The sequence below is a fragment of the Antechinus flavipes genome, chromosome 6, assembly GCF_016432865.1.
Source record: "Antechinus flavipes isolate AdamAnt ecotype Samford, QLD, Australia chromosome 6, AdamAnt_v2, whole genome shotgun sequence".
Lineage (NCBI taxonomy): Eukaryota > Metazoa > Chordata > Mammalia > Dasyuromorphia > Dasyuridae > Antechinus > Antechinus flavipes.
In genome coordinates, this window is record NC_067403.1 from 247,548,412 (window position 1) to 247,567,467 (window position 19,056).

General features: G+C 39.9%; 1 protein-coding gene across 1 annotated transcript; it reads right to left on the bottom strand.

The window, feature by feature from the left end:
• Positions 1-3,806: 3,806 nt before the first annotated feature.
• Positions 3,807-4,766, bottom strand: LOC127540575 (olfactory receptor 1052-like). Its single transcript, XM_051965345.1, has one exon. The coding sequence runs from the start codon at positions 4,764-4,766 to the stop codon at positions 3,807-3,809; it is 960 nt and encodes a 319-aa protein (XP_051821305.1).
• Between the last annotated feature and the right edge of the window lie 14,290 nt (positions 4,767-19,056).

Genomic DNA, 19,056 nt, shown 5'->3' on the forward strand with positions numbered 1-19,056 from the left:
AGTTTTCAACATTCATTTTTGTAAGATTTTGAGTTCTAAATTTTTCCCCTCTCTTCTTTACCTTCCCCTCCCCAAGACAGCAAGCAATCTATGTATACATAGACAGTCATTTAAAACATATTTCCATATTAGTCAAATTGTGAAAGAAAAATCAGAACAAAAGGGAAAAACCACTAGAAAGAAAGAGCAAATTAGAAAAAAGTGAACATAGTATGCTTTGATATGTATTCAATCTTCATAGTTCTCTGTGGATATTTTCTATCCCAAGCCTATTGGAATTGTCTTGGATCACTGAATTAAGGAGAAGAGCTAAGTGTACTTGATCATTGTCACAATGTTGCTGTTACTATATACAATGTTTTCCTGGTTCTGCCTGCTTCACTCAGCATCAGTTCATGTAAGTCTTTCTAGGGGTTTCTGACATCAGCCTGCTCATTTTTTCTGATATAACAATAATTGGAATTCATTCTTAAAGAATGAACTGCCTCGGATATTGAGAAGTTAGCTGACTTATCCTGGCTCTCAGCCAATGTGTCAGGGGTAGAGTCTGAACCCATCCCTTTATCTCCCTGTTCTGTGAGACCACTTGTGTCTCAAATGTCTTTTATCACTGCTTACTATAATGATCAGATATTCCTTTTTCTTCTGGGACATGCAACCTAGGGGAATTGCAATCACTCCCAAACAATTTCAAAAGAGATTTATCAACCTCTTAGAGAATGCTGAGGGACAATGTGCCAACATGGTAAATATAAAATATCATAAAGGAAGCTTTGGGTCATGGGTCAGGTCCTGCTCTGGCTAGTGGAAACTCCCTTTGATGGAAGCTGAAAACCTTAAAGAGAGGACTGGGGGCTTGGAACACTCTAATGGCCTCTTTCAACTTTTGTGACTCAGAGGAAAGTGTCTTTGACCTGGTCGTGTAGGTCATCTCTCTGATGGGTCAGTGAGCTGTACCCTGGGGTGTCTAGGTCAGTCTCCTGTTGGGTCACCGTCAGCTGAAGCTCACCTCTAACCTGAATACCAAGTCACTTTTCCTGCAGACCTGTAGAGTGGATGAGTCAGAATAACTTCTCACTGTGGCTGTAAAACACCCTCAAACATAATTCCTGTTCAAGAAAGCACTGTCTGGCTTTTGTTGACTTGTATTTGACTTTTGGTGACTTCCTTGGGTGTGTCCCAATGGGAAGGGGTTGAGACGGACAGGATTTAACTGGTACAGAGCAGCTGATCAACCTGGATTTACAAAGTAATAAATTTGCACACAGACATACAGGCAGACAAGTGGGACAGGGTGTCACCTATTTTTAAAGCTTAATTTTTATTGCTGTCCTTTATTTGACATCACTTTTATTTTTGAGTTTCTCCTACCTCCCAACTCCCTCTCTACACAGCAAGCTATACCTTGTAATTAAAAAAAAAAAAGATGGGACAATAAAATAATGAAAAAAACATTTTGCAAAACTAGTCAAGAGGCCAACAAGTCTGCTAGCTCTCTATCCACTCTCTCTTAATCTCTCATTTCTTATCTCTTACTGTCTCTGATGTCTCTCTCACACCCACATGCCCTCCCCCACCCTCAAACACACACATATTTTTGCTTGCCCATCCCATTTCTGAACTGTGAACCTCTCCTGGCTTCCCACTTCAAAGCTACATGTACTAAATTGCCAGCTCTGAGGCCTTATAAGCAGGAAGGGCTGCATTTATGTATAATACACGCTATATCTACAAAGTTCAGCCCTCCTTAATTCTTCAATCAAGAAACAATATTGCTAACCAGGGGTTTTCCAGCCCCTGCTTGAAGAAAACCCATCATGTCAAAATCTCCTATTTTTTTCACCCTCCTGGTTGTCTTCTTCCAAATGAACTTTCCCTCCCCCTTCTCCCCTCCTATAGATAAGGAAATTGAAATCCAAAGATTTGACTCATTGACTGAAGGTCAGCCCTGCTATAGGTGGGAAAAAGCAGAAGTCACATCTAAGTTTCCTGACTTTAAGTTCAATGCCCTTTCCACTTCTCTGAGTTTTCTTTCAAGATCTGTTCTAATCTGCATAGAAAATATTGAAGGAGAAGGGGAAAGAGGGACACAATATGAGTTCATTTATGTCTTAAACCATCTAAGGTTGACTGAGTTGACTTTTCATAAAAGTTCAAGCTACAATTCAGCAAGTATATTAATGAGTCATTAATTAAGTGCTTATTATGTGTCAGACACTATGCTAAGCACTGGAAGGTACATGGAAGCTTTCTTTTCCTACTCAGACCATCTACAAGGAAGCACTTTTATGATATTTCATTTTAAAGATGTATAGATACCTTTTGTTTTTATACTACACATATTTCTTTATAGGTGGTGTAATAAATAGGAAGCTGCAACTTGGAATCAGGAAGATCCTGAGTTAAAAATCTAGTCTTAAATACTTCCTAGCTGTGTGACCCTGGGCAAGTTACTAAATCCTTCTTGCCTCAATTTCCTCATCTGTAAAATGAGCTAAAGAAGAAAATAGCAAGCCACTCCAGAGTCTTTGCCAAGAAAACCCCAAATGGGGCACAACGAGTGTCCATCTTGATCGAAATGATTCAACAATGACAACAAAGCAAATAGTACAAAGAAGACCAAGCAACACAGAGAATGTCTAATAATGCATGTAGTATTTTATACCCATTGTCACCCATCTCTCTCTAGGGAGGAGGAAGATATTTTTCATCATTTTAACTAATGAGATAAGGCTTTTAAAGGGAAAAGTCTCTATTTCCTTTCTGTCCTTGAGCCAAGAGGGGCAGCTCAAGAGTGCTATTTTCTAGCCCTAGCACAGAGTAGTTTTTGTTTGTTTTTAACTTTCTTGAGTTGGAGCTTCATGTTGAAACTTTATAATCATAGATATTCAAAGCAATTCAAACAAAGGCTGAAAAATACAGGAAACAGAGAAATGTAGAGACTGAAGACTTGGATTACAGTCTGAGTTCTGCTTTTTCCTCCCATTGTTGCTTCATTCTGTGTCTCAATTTATGTGTCTTACATATCTATAAACTACAAAGGTTAGCCTATATCAATTCTGTGATTTCTTCCAACTTCAAATCTGTACTATCACCTTATTTCCTAGTAAGGGTGAGAGAAATACTTAATCTCTAGTTTTTGCTGCTACCCACAACTGATGCTTTGTGAGCTTGAATGGCTTTTATTCATTCAACAAAAATTTATTGTTTATATAATATGTACTAACCATTGTACTAAGTTCAAGGACAAAGGTGCTTACTATTTTTGTATTCTGGATTCCTTTGGCAGTCAGTCTGGAGAACCCTTTCTCAGAATAATATTTTTAAATGCATAATGTCAAATATATAGGATGGTAAAGGAAACCAATTATATTGAAGTGGACATAATGATCTTTTTTTATTCTGGTTACATATGGGTCTGGCGGGTTGAAAGGTGAAAAGTGGGACATTTGTCAGCCTGACCTCCATCAATAGCATTCACTGTTTGCAGTGCTTTTGAGCAGATAGTGTTTCCATCCTATGTTCTTTTCTATATATACACCCTCTTTTGCCATTCATTCCATTAGGTGGGATTCTGTCATCTGGTCTAGGAGATATTGAAAGGAGAGAAGTGGAACGTTTGTCCAATCTGTCTTCAGCTGGCATCTCTTTACAATTTCTTCTGAGAGTTTCCATTCAACAAGCTTCCCCATTTGTACTCTATTCAATCATCCACCCCACTAGTTGTGTTTGAAGACTGGGGTGAACCAGTGATGGACCTTGGAGGGTACCACACTTCCACTATTCCTTCCACAGCCCAACAAGCCTTAGCGGGGGAAGACATTGGCCTGGAGCCTCCTGCGAAGGGCATCCTTTACCTCCTTATTGCGGAGGCTGTAAATGAAAGGGTTAAGCATAGGGATGATGATGGTATAGAAGACTGAGACTATCTGGCCATCTCTGCCACTGTCATTTCCATGGGGCTGGACATATGTGAAAACCACAGTGCCATAGAAAATGGCAATGGCCAGGAAATGGGAGGCACACGTAGAAAGCGCCTTTTCCCTTCCAGCTGCTGAGCGCATGCGCCCAATGGCCACCAGGACCAGGCTGTAGGAAATGAGAATGACTGAGGCAGGCAGAAGAGTAACCAAGGCAGAGAAAATATAGAGGATGTTGCCTGCTGTGGCAGTGTCAGCGCACGCCAGGCGGAGTAATGGTGGGATGTCACAGAAATAATGGGTGACTTCACTGGGTCCACAAAAAGGCAAGACAAAAACGTTTCCTGTCTGGATGATGGAATTAGCCCCACCGAACCCGTAGGAGGCAGCCACCAGCTGCAGGCAGGTGGCTTTGGTCATGACAGAAGAATAATGGAGGGGCTGGCAGATAGCCATGAAGCGGTCATAGGCCATGGCAGCCAGAAGGAAGCTCTCAGTCGTCACGTGGATCACAAAGAAGGTCAGCTGGATCACACAACCGGCAAATGAGATGGATTTGTCAGCGGCTAAAAAGTTGACCAAGAGTTTGGGTGTGACCACAGACGAGTAGCAAATGTCAAGGAAGGAGAGGATGCTGAGGAAGAAGTACATGGGACTATGAAGACGGGAGTCGATGTAGATCAGGGTCATCATGCCCATGTTGCCCAACACAGTCATGGCATAGATCAGCAGGAAGATGAAGAAAAACAGCGTCTGCAGGTCTGCATACTCAGAGAAGCCCAACAAGATAAACTGAGTTACTGGTGTAAAGTTGCCACTGGCAAGAGCTATCTCTCCAGGAGTCATCTGCAGAATGATAATTGACAGCCACTGAATCAATTAATCATTACAATACAACTTCTACTGTGCTGAGATATAATCTAGTAGTAGAAAGAGCACTGGCCTGGAGTCAGGAAAAGTAGTTATATGCTAGTTGTGTGATTTATTTTTATTTTTATTTTTTTGCTAAGGCAGTTGGGATTAAGTGACTTGCCCTGGGTAGCACAGCTAGGACGAGTTAAGTGTCTGAGGTCAGATTTGAACTCGGTCCTCCTGACTTCAGGACTGGTGTTCTATCCACTGTGCCACCCAGCTGCCCCTAATTGTGTGATCTTTAAGCCTCATCTTCCTCATCTTAATTGGAAATCATGAAGCTTGTGGTACCTGTCCCACAGAATTTTTTGGAGAGTAAAATGATAAATGTCAACTGATTGATAGATGTTAAAAAGGATTTTCTAAATATATATAATAAGGAGGGCAGCATAGTGAATTGAAAACCAGCTTTGGATGACCTAGATTTGAGCCCTGCCTCTGATACATAATTGTTGGGATGCTGGGCCAATTAACTCTTAATGTATTAGGATTCTCTCTGACTATAAGTATAAGAACATCTATATAGCATAGATGCAAATCTACACACAAATAGAGGGAGCTCTCAAGGTTTGGGGCCCCTCCACTCCATTTTTTTTTTCTTATTGTTAACCACATGACTCAGTAGACTTGTTAGTAATGACCAAAAAACCCCCCACATATGGCCAGCATTAGCTTGGGCTCCACACCATAAAGCCTTCCTCTTTCTTCGCTTACCTCAGACTGATAATTATGCAAATGACTGAATGAGTGAATGCAAAAGCCTGTATTAAGTATATATGGCAGCCACTGTGATGGACACTGTAAATATAAATACCAAAATGAGAAGTCATCGCCTTCGAGAAGTTTACAATTTAATGAAAGAGACAACACCTATAGGGGAGTGGTTGGGGAAATCACTGGGATGGGGAGCCATAGGTTAGTTGATTTACATGCCTACTTTAGGATCAAAGATAGTGTGAATTTGAGTACCAGAGCAAAAAATGGAACTGAGGGCGGGGACTAAGGTAATGGAGAATTAGAAAGGATGTGAATCATGGTCTGTGATAGGGTCACATAAATACAGTGGCTTAGTGGTGAATTAAGACAGCTGAGCCCAGAGTGGTCATTCCAAAGAAGAATAAATTATCTCCCTCATGAATTGGGACCATGATTTCTGAAGATCAGGTTCAGAGTTCTATTCCAAATATGGAACAGTGGGGAGATGACATTAAACAGAGCTCATTATGTGACGAATATAGTGTAGGAGTGTGGCCAAATTTGTTCTTCATTTCTCCGGGCCTCAGTTTCCTCATCTATGACAAAGCTAGAAGCTTTGTGTAATCCTTCTTTTTCAATCTGAGTTATGATTTAGAGTTTTCCCTAAAAACAAGACTAACATCACAGAGTGTAGAGAGAGCGAAACCCAATTTGAAGATAGGAAACCTGAGTTCTTGTCCTAGAATCTGCCCCCTCTTTTTTCTGAGTCTCAGCCAGTATTGATTAAGCACCCTCTCTGTGTTCGGCACTGCTGTAAGAACTGAGGATACAAAAAAAGGCAACAAACAAATGAAACCCCCACCCCCAAAAATCCAACAACCCAGTCCCTGCTGTCAAGGAACCCCCAGTCTATTGGGGAAATATACATGCAGCTATGCATGAGTGAGCTTTATACAGATAAACTGAATACTGATTTGAACTGAGCCTTGTGGGAAGCCAGGGAAATAAGAAGGTGGAAATAAGAAAGTAGAGTATTCACTGACATGGGAGATAACCAATGAAAATGCTGGAAACTGGGAGATACAATATCTTGTTTGAGGAAGACTAAGGAAGCCCAAATCACCAGACCATTGACTATGTAGGGAAGAATCAAGTATAAAAGACTAAAAAATTAGAAAGGGGCCAGTGTAAAAACTAAAAGTCATATTTGATTCTGAAGGTAATAGAGAACCACTGAGTTTATTGGGGAAAAAAAATTTAGGGATGATGTGGTCAGGTGTATGCTTGCTTTATGAAGATCAATTATCACCTGAATGGAGAAAGGACTGGATGCATGGATTCCTTGTGCCAGGAAGATCAAGCAGCAATAGTCCTAGTGTGAGGTGATTGATGAAGTCCCGACCCAGGGTGGAGGCAGTGTCAAAGTAGAGAAGGACGCGTGTACAAGAGATATTTTGATGGTGGAATCAAGAGGAATTAGCAACTGTTTGATTATGGGGAGGTGAGAAACAGTGAGGAACTGAAGACAACACCTGGGTTTTGAACTTGTATTACTGGGAGGATAGTGGTGCCCTTGATAGGAATAGGGAAGTTAGGAAGAGGCAAGGTTTTTGAAAAAAGCTAGTCAATGGATTTAGTTTTGGGTGACTACAAAGAGCTAGTATGAACTTTTACTGGGTAACATGTAAAGTTCCTCCCTACTATATGCTTCTCTGAATCTATAAAAATGCAAATTCTTTGTTCCTTCCTTCCACACACATATCCAGTGTAAGCCTCTAAGTCCCTCACATGGTTGATAGGAAGAGATGGATCTGATTAAATAAATATATCCCCTAAAGGCTAGTGATTTTGATTCAGGGAATTTAGGATTTATAGACAACCTTCAAGGAGAGCAGATTTGGCCTCTTTTAGGCCCTGTTCATGAAGCAGAAGTTCTGATGGTATCTATCTGACTAAAAAAACTTCATATACAAGCTAGTTTTAGGTCTGTTGTTTGAAAACCAGTTTCGCTATACTTGGAGAACTTAACGGCCAGGTTTTCTGTTCAATGGGGATTATAGCCATCATAGTATCTCTTGAAGATCATCTCCCGAGTTTTAGAACCCAATGGTTATGATGTATAATTTCAGTGAAATTACAAATCTTCAAAAAATTGAATGCACACTTGAAAAGGTATAATTTGAACCCAGGTTCTTTGGCTGTTGCACATAGGAAAGTTTTCTTTCTGACCCTGATAGTTCTTTTATAAATAGCATCAGAAATTACCTTAATTGTCGAAGGGCTCAGAGGCTCTTTTATAGTGGTTACTAGAAAGAAGAATTCAGAGAGGTGGCAGGTTTGGAAGAATAGTTTCATTATCTGGAAGACCTTGTCCCAATTGTCCCCCAAACCCATTGTACTCATTTTTGGCTACTAATATTGGTCCCATAGCCTGATATATCCCTTCTCTCCTCCATTATTCCAGTGTTTCATTTCCTCCAGACCCAGCTGCAGATTTGCATTGTTTAGAAAGCCTTCCTTGACCCTACCAGTCTACTTGACTACTGTCTCCGCTCTGAGATACTGTAGGTCTCTACCCTTCATTTGGCAATTCCTGGTTTTTGGACCCCATTGATCACCCTATGGGGTTCCCAACTTCTGTTTGTTCATTCCTGAGCGAATCCCTCTTCTCAATTCAAATTCTCTATTCCTGTTCCAGGGCTGATGAGGAGTTCCAGAGTATTTTCACTCACCACACATTCATAGTGCATAATCTCTACTTGATCCTCAGTGTAGCTCAACAATACTGCTGCTCCATCTTTATTGATTCCTCATCTCATCTTCCTGGTAACTTGCAAACTCTCAGCCAACCACACACTCTTTCTCCTCCTCACTTGCCTGCACATACAGCAGATGTTCTGGCCTCCTAATTCATGGGAGGTCATTTAAAAGAAAGTTCAGTCTTGTGTCATTAACATGGAATCGATGCCTTTAAGTTATTGATGAAAATGTTAACCCTCATGGGGCTTTGCTCAGATCTTTGGAGCACATCCCTGGAGACTTCCTTCTGAGACGACATCTACCCATTAATGACAACTACTCTCTGAGTATGGATATCCCAACAGCTCAAATTTCACCTTCTCTACAGCTCTCCAGCTTTTCCATAAAATAACATGATAGACATTATCAAATACTTTGCTAAAATCAAGGTAAATTGTATCTGAAGCATTTCCCTAACTGACCAGTCTAATAACCCTGTCAAAAAGAAATAAGGTTAGGCTGGTATGATTCATTTCCAGATCTGTCTGAGCTTCAGCCTCTTGTTTTATTTTCTGACTCCAGTCTTGTTGGATATTTTCATCTGGATTTCTTTGCTCCCATTCCCTCGTGATCAGACTCCATAGTCTTTAGCAGATTAGCTGACATTTATCAAGTAGAGATTCTAAATGAAATGAGTGAATGAAGAAGCATTTATGAAGCCTGTACTATGTTCTAAACATTGGATATACAAATTCAAAAGGGAACATACCCTCTAACCTCAAGGAGGATATTCTAATGGGGAGACAGCACATATATTTCTTTATTTTGAAGCAGCTCTAAGTGTTGGGGATTTTTTTTTTACACTCATAATGTGTCCTTTGACATTTCCATCTACTATTTCCATTACCTTCTCTGTCCTTCGGAATCAAGTAAAGTCTAAGTCCTCTTAAAGGTAATAGCCCTTCAGACACTTAAAGATACTTAGCTTTTCTAAAATAAACATCACCATCTTCAATCAATCCTTGTGAAAATGGTCTTGTGTCTTCTCATTACCCTTGCCATCTTTGTTTTTAAGCTTTTCAGAGTCTTTCATAGAATGTTATAGCTAACACTCAAATCTCTATTCCAGATGTGGAGCTTATTTTCCTCGAGTCCCCAGTCAGAAATCTTCATATAGGATCACAGATTTAGAGCAGGCGTCCTTAACTTGGGGTTCTGTGAAGTTGTTTTAAAAAACTTTTTGACACCTATATTTCAATATAATTGACTTTCTTTGTAATATTGTAGATTTTGTATTATGCATTTAAAAGCATTCTGAGAAGGGGTTTGTAGGCTAAGAATCCCTCATGGAGAGGTAAAAAGGACCTTAGAGATTGTGTAATTCAAACTCTTCATTTTACAGATGAGCAATTAAAAAAAAGTGATTGTTTAATAAGTTGTCCCAGTATCATAGATAGTAAGCATCATAATCCAGGTCCCTTGGCTTCAGAGTCAGTGTTCTTTCTGTCCCACCACACTGTTTATGACAAACTACTATTATCTTTGGCTGCTTTACCTTCATTCTAGACCAGACCATGGTCCTTCTGACTCCATAGGACTCGTAAAGAGATAAAGATCAGATATCCAAAAGTGCTGTGTTGGGTGGATGGAGCCCTAGGCTGGGGAGAAGGATATTCAGGTTCTCACACTGCTGTAATCTGGGTTTACACTTAACTGCTTCAATTGGATCTTTGGAGTGGAGTTAATTATTCCTTCTTCACTATGCTAAGAATTATCAAAGGAGGACTAACTGGAGCAGTCAGCCTTTTTGTCTTCCCCACTGCTAGGGAAGCTTTAATTTCATTTACTTGGGAAGAGAAATAAAATGGCCATCTGCTCACAAAATAAATAATTATGGGGGAATGTAGACAAAGTCACTTAGGAGGCAGCTAGATGGCACAGTGGAGGGAGTGCTGGACCTGAAGTCAGAAAGACCTCACTTCAAAAAATCTGCCTCAGGAAATGACTAGGTGATTCTGGGACAGTCACTGAGTCTCTTTCAGCCTCACTTTCTCCATTTGCAAACTGGGTACAATAATAGCAACCATCCAATGAAGTTGTTTTGAGGACAAATGAAATAACAAAGTGCTTCTTTACAAACCCTTAAAACCTATATAAATTCTGGCTAACAAACCATCCCTTGACTGTTTGCTGCTTAATTTTTATTGAACATAGTAATAAAGTTAATAATTATAACTATCATCAGATCTATCCAATTATTGCTCTGATATTTGCTAGTCCTCAGCAAACCGTGAGTGGTTAGGTTTTACAAAAGGGTTACTACTTACAAAATTTTTATAGTTTTTCTCTTGTTTTGTTGACTCCTCAATATTTCTTACCAGTTCATCAGTTTTCCTTAATATCAGGCACATATGAGTATACATGTGTCATGAGGATTAAAGACAGAAGTTTTGAATTATTTCTATGATCCTGAGTTGTGTTCCCCCTTACAATCTCAATTTCCCAATTATTTAATTAGTATTTAATAGTAATATTTAATTTGGGGCCAGCTAGGTGGAGAATGGATAGAGTACAGTTCTGGAAGAAGGAAGACATGGGTTTAAATGTGACCTCAGATAGCTGTGTGACCCTGGGCAAGTCACTTAATCCTGTTTGCCTCAGTTTCTTCATCTGTAAAATGAATTGGAGAAGGAAATGGCAAATCACTTCAGTATCTCTGCCAACAAAACCCCCAAGGATCATGAAGAGTTGGAAACAACTCATACAATTTAATTGTTCGTTGGCTGAGGTCACCATGATTTCATGCTTATCAGCTATGCCTCTGAAAAACAATCCGAACATTTACTAGAAGGTCTTATTTTCTCTACAAATTTCCTTTGTATTAGATCTATCCAATTCATGGTTCCATCTTCTTGAACTAGAAAACTGGCTCCCCACCATAATATATTATATTTCTGTCTATCTTCTCCAGGTGCTACTTCTCTCTAGGTGCTACTTTTCTGCATATTTCCTCACTCAGTCCAGAAGGAAGAGTAGGGTATTCTTTGCTCTTCCCTTATATTTCCAGATCTTTTACCAGCCATTGCTAACTAATCTTTCTTCCTAGTATGGCCCATCCAGTTCTAGCACCCTGTCCTGTTCCACCTCCTTTCTCAAGGTTTCTGCCTCATGATTTTCTTCTTTATCCCACTCCCAACATTTGTCTTCTTACTTGGAAGCTTGAGTACATTGACTTCCAGCTTATCAACTTCCTCAACTCCCATGACTTGTGTCTCCATTCCATCTCAGTGACAGACAGAGATGGTCATACCTTTGATCTCATCATCCACTAGCAAAGACTCTGAAATTCTTCTATTTGACCATAACCTCCTATCCTTCCATTTCAATGTTCATCTATTTTTTATCTGCACCATGTTCTCCAGTCCCTTTGTTTCTTAGTGCTTTTTTGAATCATCACCCCATCTGGCTTCCCTTTCCTTCTTTTCCATTCCTAATTATTTAGTTAATTTGTTCAGCTCTGCACTATTTTCTCTTCAACCCCTGAAGCTGCCACTTCATACTCTAAACTAGACCACCAGAGACTATGCCTGATGAGCTAAGACATTCAGCTCTATGTTCTCTGGAACTATGGTGTTTTTTCTTCATTTTGGCCACTTTCTACCCATCCATACCACTTCTCTCTCTCATCTTACTTTCTATTTCTTGTTCTAAAAAATTGTAACCAAATGCACATTACCATTGGTTCTGGAAAGGTCATATTTATGCTTTTGTTCCACTCCATCTTGTTAACTCTTAGGCCATAATTCCCTTCCTTAGCTACCATTTACCTAAATGTGCTGTCCCTCCATTAGAATGGAAGCTCTTTGAGGGCAGGGACTGTCTTACATATTTGTATCTCTGTCTCTGAGCACATAGTAAGGGCTTAATATTATAAACATTCATTTATTTACTTATTCCTCTATTTGCCCCCTTATTTCATTCTGTTCATGCTACTATTATGGCATCCCCCTATACTGTTCATGCTTTGTTCAATCCTGTCATACCATCACCATCTGTCTCCTCTGCTGCTATGCATTGTCGGATGTCCCTGGAGGAAGTTACATGTTTGTGCATACCGTCTGTTACAAAAATATGTAATCTAATCTCAGTTGGATCTTCAATACTTCCTTTTTCTCTAATTGGTTATTTCATTCTGCAAAGTTACTTTTCTAAATCTTGCATTGTCTTCTTTATCTCACCCCTCTCCTTTTTAGGGAAGAACCTCACCTTCTCCTTTACTGATAAAATAGGGGCCATCCTTTGTGGGGTGTACCTCCTGCTTTATTTCATATTTCAACAATTCTTTACATTATGAGTCCTTGAACTTTTAAAAACTACTTTGGTATTTCAGTATAATTTCTTTCCTTCACAATCTTATTTATTTTATTTTATGTATTTAAAAACTTTATTCTGAGAAGGGAAGTATAGATCTATAGGCTTTAGACTGCCAAAGGATTCCATGAAACAAATAAAAAAAGTAGAACCTAGCTCTACATTATTCCCATTCATTCTTCCTCTGCTATTTTGTCAGACAAAGATATGGCCTTTTTCTTAGCCAAGGTCATTCCCTTTACTTGTGTTCTTGATCTCATACCTTTCTGACTCTTTTTGACAAATTATCTCTTTAATCACTTACTCTATTTTGTCTCTAATCTCTCTTCCACTGGCTTCTTCCTTGCTACCAACAAACATGCCCAAGTGTCTCATCCTTAAAAATCCTTCACTTGGTGCTGCCATCTGCTCTAGTTAGCATTCTAAACATCTTTTTCCTTTCACAACTGAACTCTTCAAAAGGGTCTAAACTCATTTCTAGTTCCTCACCTCCCACTCTTCAACCCTTTGCAATCTGGCTCTCAACCATCCTACCCCACTCAAGTGAGGATGCTTTGTCCAAGGTTACCAATAATCTGTCAGTGACTCAATCCAGTGAACTTTTCTCAATTCTCACTCACCTTGACTTCTGTGCAATTTTTGACATTGTTGGGCACTCCACCTCCTACAAACTCCCTCACTGTGTTTTCTCAGTTCTTCTCCTAACAGTTCGACCATTCCTTGATCACCATCTTTTTCTGGCCTACCAAATGTGGGCATCCTCAGAATCTATCCCAGGCTCCTTTTCTGTATTTGTTCTCTTTCATTTGGTGACTCATTAGTTTCTATTATCATCAAATTTTATCTAAATACAAATGCTTGACCTCTATATATCTGTCTCTGTCTCTGTGTGTGTGTTTATATGTATGTGTATACAGTCACAGATACACACACACACACACATACATCTATATCTATACCTTTACCTCTGGACTCTAGTCCTGAAAAGTCAACTGCCTACTCTATACCTCCACTTAAATATATTATCAGTATCTCAAATTCAAAATGGAAATATTGTCTTTGTCACCCCAGGTCAATTCTTCTCAGAACTTCATTATTTCTGTCAAATCTTTTCACTTTCTCTTTTATCACTTTTCTCTTTAATCACTTACTCTATTTTGTCTCTAATCTCTCTTCCACTGGCTTCTTCCTTGCTACCAACAAACATACCCAAGTGTCTCATCCTTAAAAATCCTTCACTTGGTGCTGCCATCTGCTCTAGTTAGCATTCTAAACATCTTTTTCCTTTCACAGCTGAACTCTTCAAAAGGGTCTAAACTCATTTCTAGTTCCTCACCTCCTTTTTTCACCATCTTTTCAGGTTCCAAAGTTTGCAATCTTATAGTCTTCTTCAGTTCTTTCTTCTTTATCATCCCCTTCCTGTCAGATACTAAATCTTGTTATCCTCTATCATATCTATTTCTTTCTTTTCACCTTTCAGTAGATTAATTTATTACTTTATTTTCATTACCATTTTCCTAATCTATTGCAAATGCTTTCTAATTTTTTTCCAGACTGCTGTTTATAGTCTTTCCCTTCTCAAATCCTTCCTCACCACAGTTGCCAAATTGATTTTCCTAATACATGGATCTCACCATATTGCCCTCATACTCAAACATCATCCCTCATACCTTTAGAATATGGCAGCTTGTTAACACAGTGAATAGAGTTCTAGATCTGAAGACAAGAGGCTTTGTCTTCCTAAGTTCAAATCAGATAGTTACTATCTGTGTGATCCTAGGCAAGTCAGTTAGTCCGCATTTCCTTTAGCTCCTCATCTGTAAAATAATCTGAAGAAATAATCCAACCAAGAAAACCCCAAGTAGAATCCTAAGGAGTTGGACATAACTGAGAACAAAAATGTCCTCAGCCTCAAAATCGAAGTTTACTCCGGTCTTGTTTCCACCAACCTTTCTAGACTCATTTCCAGACTAAGTTTCCTGTTACTTCCCTTTAAAGTTCCAGGGGTCCTCAAACTACAGCCCTTGGGCCAGATTCGGCAGCTGAGAACATTTATCCCCCTCACCCAGGGCTATGAAGTTTCTTTATTTAAAGGCCCACAAAACAAAGTTTTTGTTTTTACTATAGTCCGGCCCTCCAACAATCTGAGGGACAGTGAACTGGTCCCCTATTTAAAAAGTTTGAGGACCCCTGCTTAAACATTCTTCATTTTAGTTAAATTAACCTGCTAGTTATTCTTATAAATAACTTCACATTTTCAGTCTTTGTGATTCTCTTCACATATGTTAATCCACATCTGAAAATTTCTCCTTGCTCATCTCTCCCTCTTGGAATCTTTAAGTTCCTATAAGGCACCTTCAGGTCTACTTTCTACACAAGTCCCTTCTTCATCTCCCCCAGTTGTTAGGTTTTCCCTTTTGTAAAATTACTCTATACTATTTGTATTTGTGTACATGTATCTAGAGGAGGACAGAAGCTTTCTGAGGGTAGAGATTTTTTGAACACATAGTGTTAGCATGGTGCCTCATAAGGAATAGGCAGTTAAATGTTTGAATTCAACTGCAAAATCCTGAATTCTTCAGACTGTAAAGTATCATCAATGGTCACCCTTCTATCCTTCACATCTATCTTCAAGTCTACTCTGGGAAGAGTTTCCTATTTAACCCTGACAAAATGATCTCTCTCTCTCTCTCTCTCTCTCTCTCTCTCTCTCTCTCTCTCTCTTTTAAATTGCATCTTGGTTTAAAATATACACACTTTACTTTTAAAATGTTAGAGACATTTACAAAGAGGTGTGTGTCCAGGTTCATTGCTCCAAAAGTAGAATACAACCTCCTAGAAGCTCGGTGATTGCATAGGAACAGGACCTCAGGTCCAGTCCAATCGGTTTGTCAATGTCCTTCCTAAGGATGGCAACAGATTGGAACACAGGATTGCAGACGTGGTCTAGCCTGGGCAATCATGTTGATATGGCCCTTGGATGGGTGTGAGGGGGCATTTCAGGTAGAAGGAACAGCGTGATCCAAGTTAAGTCCCTGCCTAAGGGATCAGAGACATAGAGTCCCTTCTTTTATAAAGGAGGAAGCTGAGGTCTGGGGATGCCCAAGGTCAGACAGTGAAAGAGTGAAGATTCTAGCACGAGTCCTCTCACTCCAAATCCAGAATTCTTTCCATTGAAGGGTTTTAAAAACCATCTTGTCCTATACCCTCGTCAGATAGAAGGAAAAACTCTGTCTCAGTGGAAGAAGTGACTAAAAGTCACAAACGGATTTGAATCCAGTTCCTCTGTCTCCAAACTCAGCGTTTTTTCCACTAGTCCATATTCTAAGGCTTAATCTGACTGTTATCACCAGCACCATTAGGTGCTGACTGTGTGCTAGGGAATAAGCAGGCAGGTGATAGAGATCTGACTCTGGTGGAGTGGAGGGGGAATCCTTTAACTCACTCCAGCATCCAGTACATTCTTAGGCAACGACCCTGATGGGGTTTTTTGTTGTGTTCTCAAGGAGGAAAAGGCAGACAGGTTGTCCCACTGGGTATAAATTCAAATCCATTTTCAGAGATTTACTAGCCATGGATTTATGGGCAAATTTGCTTAACTGTAACTATAACATGGGATTTGGAAATCGCAAAGTTATGTGGTACAAATAAGATAATATTTACATATCTTCTAACCCATGTCTAGCACATAGTATTTAAAAAATTCATGTTCCCTTTCCTCCTCCCTTCCCCTAAAGTCTTTCTCGGTCTCTCTCTGTCTCTGTCTCTGCCTCTTTCTACTTAGAAACTTAGAGATAATCACTTACTGCGACAGACAAAATTCTTTAGCCTGGTGCTTTACCAATGGGAAAGCTTATCCACCTCATCATCCTTAGGTCGGGAGGCTTCCAGGTGTCCCGTGCTGTGTCATCCACTTCTCTGCAGCTAATCTCCAGTCCCTCTTCCAACAAAAGCTTTGACTGAGGAATAGAGAGCTCTGGCAGAGGTGTTTGGAAATGTTGTATCCAAACTGTAGGCTCCATTGTCATCCTGCCCAGACTTTATTACTCCATTTTCATTCTTATAGGAACTACCATGACTTCAGAGACTCCAGATCCTAGAGAGGGTAGGCCCATCACACATTGTTTCCTTGGGGGTCTAGACTATGTAGGGGCTTCCAGAGAGATTGGGACAGCTTGACTCAATGGCTCTTGGCCATTTGTTTTGGGAAGGTGGGGTCCAGCTTTCCCTTGATGGATTGAGGTTCTTAAGGGAGCATGATCCCTGCCTGGACTGCAGGTAGCCAGCAGTCTTATCAGCAGGGAACCTCAGAGGGAGCAGGTGCACATGGCCTGAGCTCTTTCACTGAGGAAGCTCTTTCTATTCGAGTCCAGATTCTACTGCCCCTACAATGGCATGTGGTCCTCTGAGGGGTATGGAATGAAGATGAGGAGAATATCTTTCTCTACTATCAGGCCTGCCCCCATTGTTCACATGGAATCCTTGCTGAAGATTAGCCCCGAGTCATTTATTTGCACCCTCTGTCCTTCCCCTACTGAGCTAGGGCAGTTGGGAGCTTAGAGCTAGAGGAATTCCTTCTCATTGGCAGGCCCATCAGCAATGGTGGAGAGCTTTCAAAGGGTGTAGCAGAGAGCAGGAAGGCTTGGGTCGAGTCCTCCAAGAAACTGAGAACTCTGGGGACGCCAATTTGATTAAGAGGCACTTGGGACCTTGTTAAGCAGGTGGGCCTCTTATTTATGTCAGCACATTGCCTTGTTGTTGGTTTTTTTTCCCTCAGCAGTGATGCTGTCTTCCAGAGCTTGGGAAATGCCAATGGGCATAAGGAAGAGCTTAGGGGTTTGTTAACATTGAATGAGTAGTTGATGATGTGCTTGTTAACCTCCCCTCATTTTCACCTGGTACATACATTCTCCCTTCAGCTAGGGAGTACTAGTTGTGTCAATCAAGGCTTCTGCCAGGTGACCATGCCATTTCATGCCCCCCCAGATGTCATTACTAGCTCTAGATTCTCAATTCAAGATCTACATGATTGCCACTAGATTCTAGATTGAGAAGGAACCTTGGAAATCAAAGTCAATTCTATCTAGGATGACCCTAAAGCTGAGGGAATAAAATAAGTGACTTGTCCAAGACCACACAGCTGTCAGATCAAACCAAGATTAGATCCTGGGGCTTTCCTCTCTACCATAATGCTTCATTTTTTCCCTGAAATTGGCTCCAGAATTTGTTCACAGCTTTGGTGGAGAGTACTAGTCTTGAGCTCTTATCCCCAGCTAGTCTTGAGACATGTATGTTCATTCACAAAGAAATTCTTGATCTTGGTGATCTCATCAACTCTCATGGATTCATTTATCATCTCTATTCCAATGATTCTCAGATTTATCCAGCCTTAATCTCTCTCCGGGCCTTTAATGTCCCATCTCCAATTACTCATTGGACATGTAGAAATGGATCTCATAGACACCTTAAACTCATCATGCCCAAAACTGACATTATCATTCCTCATCTTTTTCTAACTTCTGTTATCAAGAGTACCACCATCCTCCAAGACATCCAAATTCAAAACCTCAGTGTTGTCCTCAATTCCTTACTGTCTCTCATCTCCCCATATCCAAATCAATTGCCAAATGCTGTTGTTTTTACCTTCAAGACTTCTCTGGTGCATACCCCCTTCCTTCTTCTGACTCTGCTGCCATTCTTGGTGTATCATCTCATTCTTGGGCTATTGCTCTAGCCTGCTGGTTGATCTCCGTGCTTCAGTTCTCTTTCCATTATAATCCATTTTCTATTCATTTATCAAACTGATCTCTTTGTAGTCAGGTATGACCAAGTCATCCTCATTCAGTAAACCATAAAATCCTGTTTGGCTTTTGAAACCTTCCATATCTTAACTCCCTTTTACTTTTCTAGTTTTCTTATAACTTTTTTTTTTTTCTGTTGCTGAGTCTTTTCTTTTTTCTTTTTTTAAAATAATGACTTGTGATTTTCAAAATATATGCAGATAATTTTCAACATTTATCCTTACAAAACCTTGTATTCCAAACTTTTCTCCCTCCCTTCCCCCACATCCTCTTCTAGATAGCAAGTAATCCAATATAAGTTAAATATGCACAATTCTTCTATACATAATTCCACATTTATCATGCTGCACAAGAAATGGGAGCTCAAAAAGGAAAAAAAAATAAGAAAGAAAACAAAAAACAAGCAAACAGTAATAAAAAGATAAAATACTCTGTTGTGTTCCAATCCACTTCCTATATTCCTCTTTCTGGCTATAGATGGCTCTTTTTATCAATAGTCTATTGGAATTGGCCTGAATCACTTCATTGTTGAAAAAAGCTAAGTCCATCAGAATTAATTATCACATAATCTTGTTGCTTGTACAATGTTCTTTTGCTTCTACTTGTTGAGTCATTTT

Coding starts and splice junctions, on each gene's coding strand:
- LOC127540575 (XM_051965345.1), bottom strand. CDS start 4,766: ATGACTCCTGGAGAGATAGCTCTTGCCAGTGGCAACTTTACACCAGTA.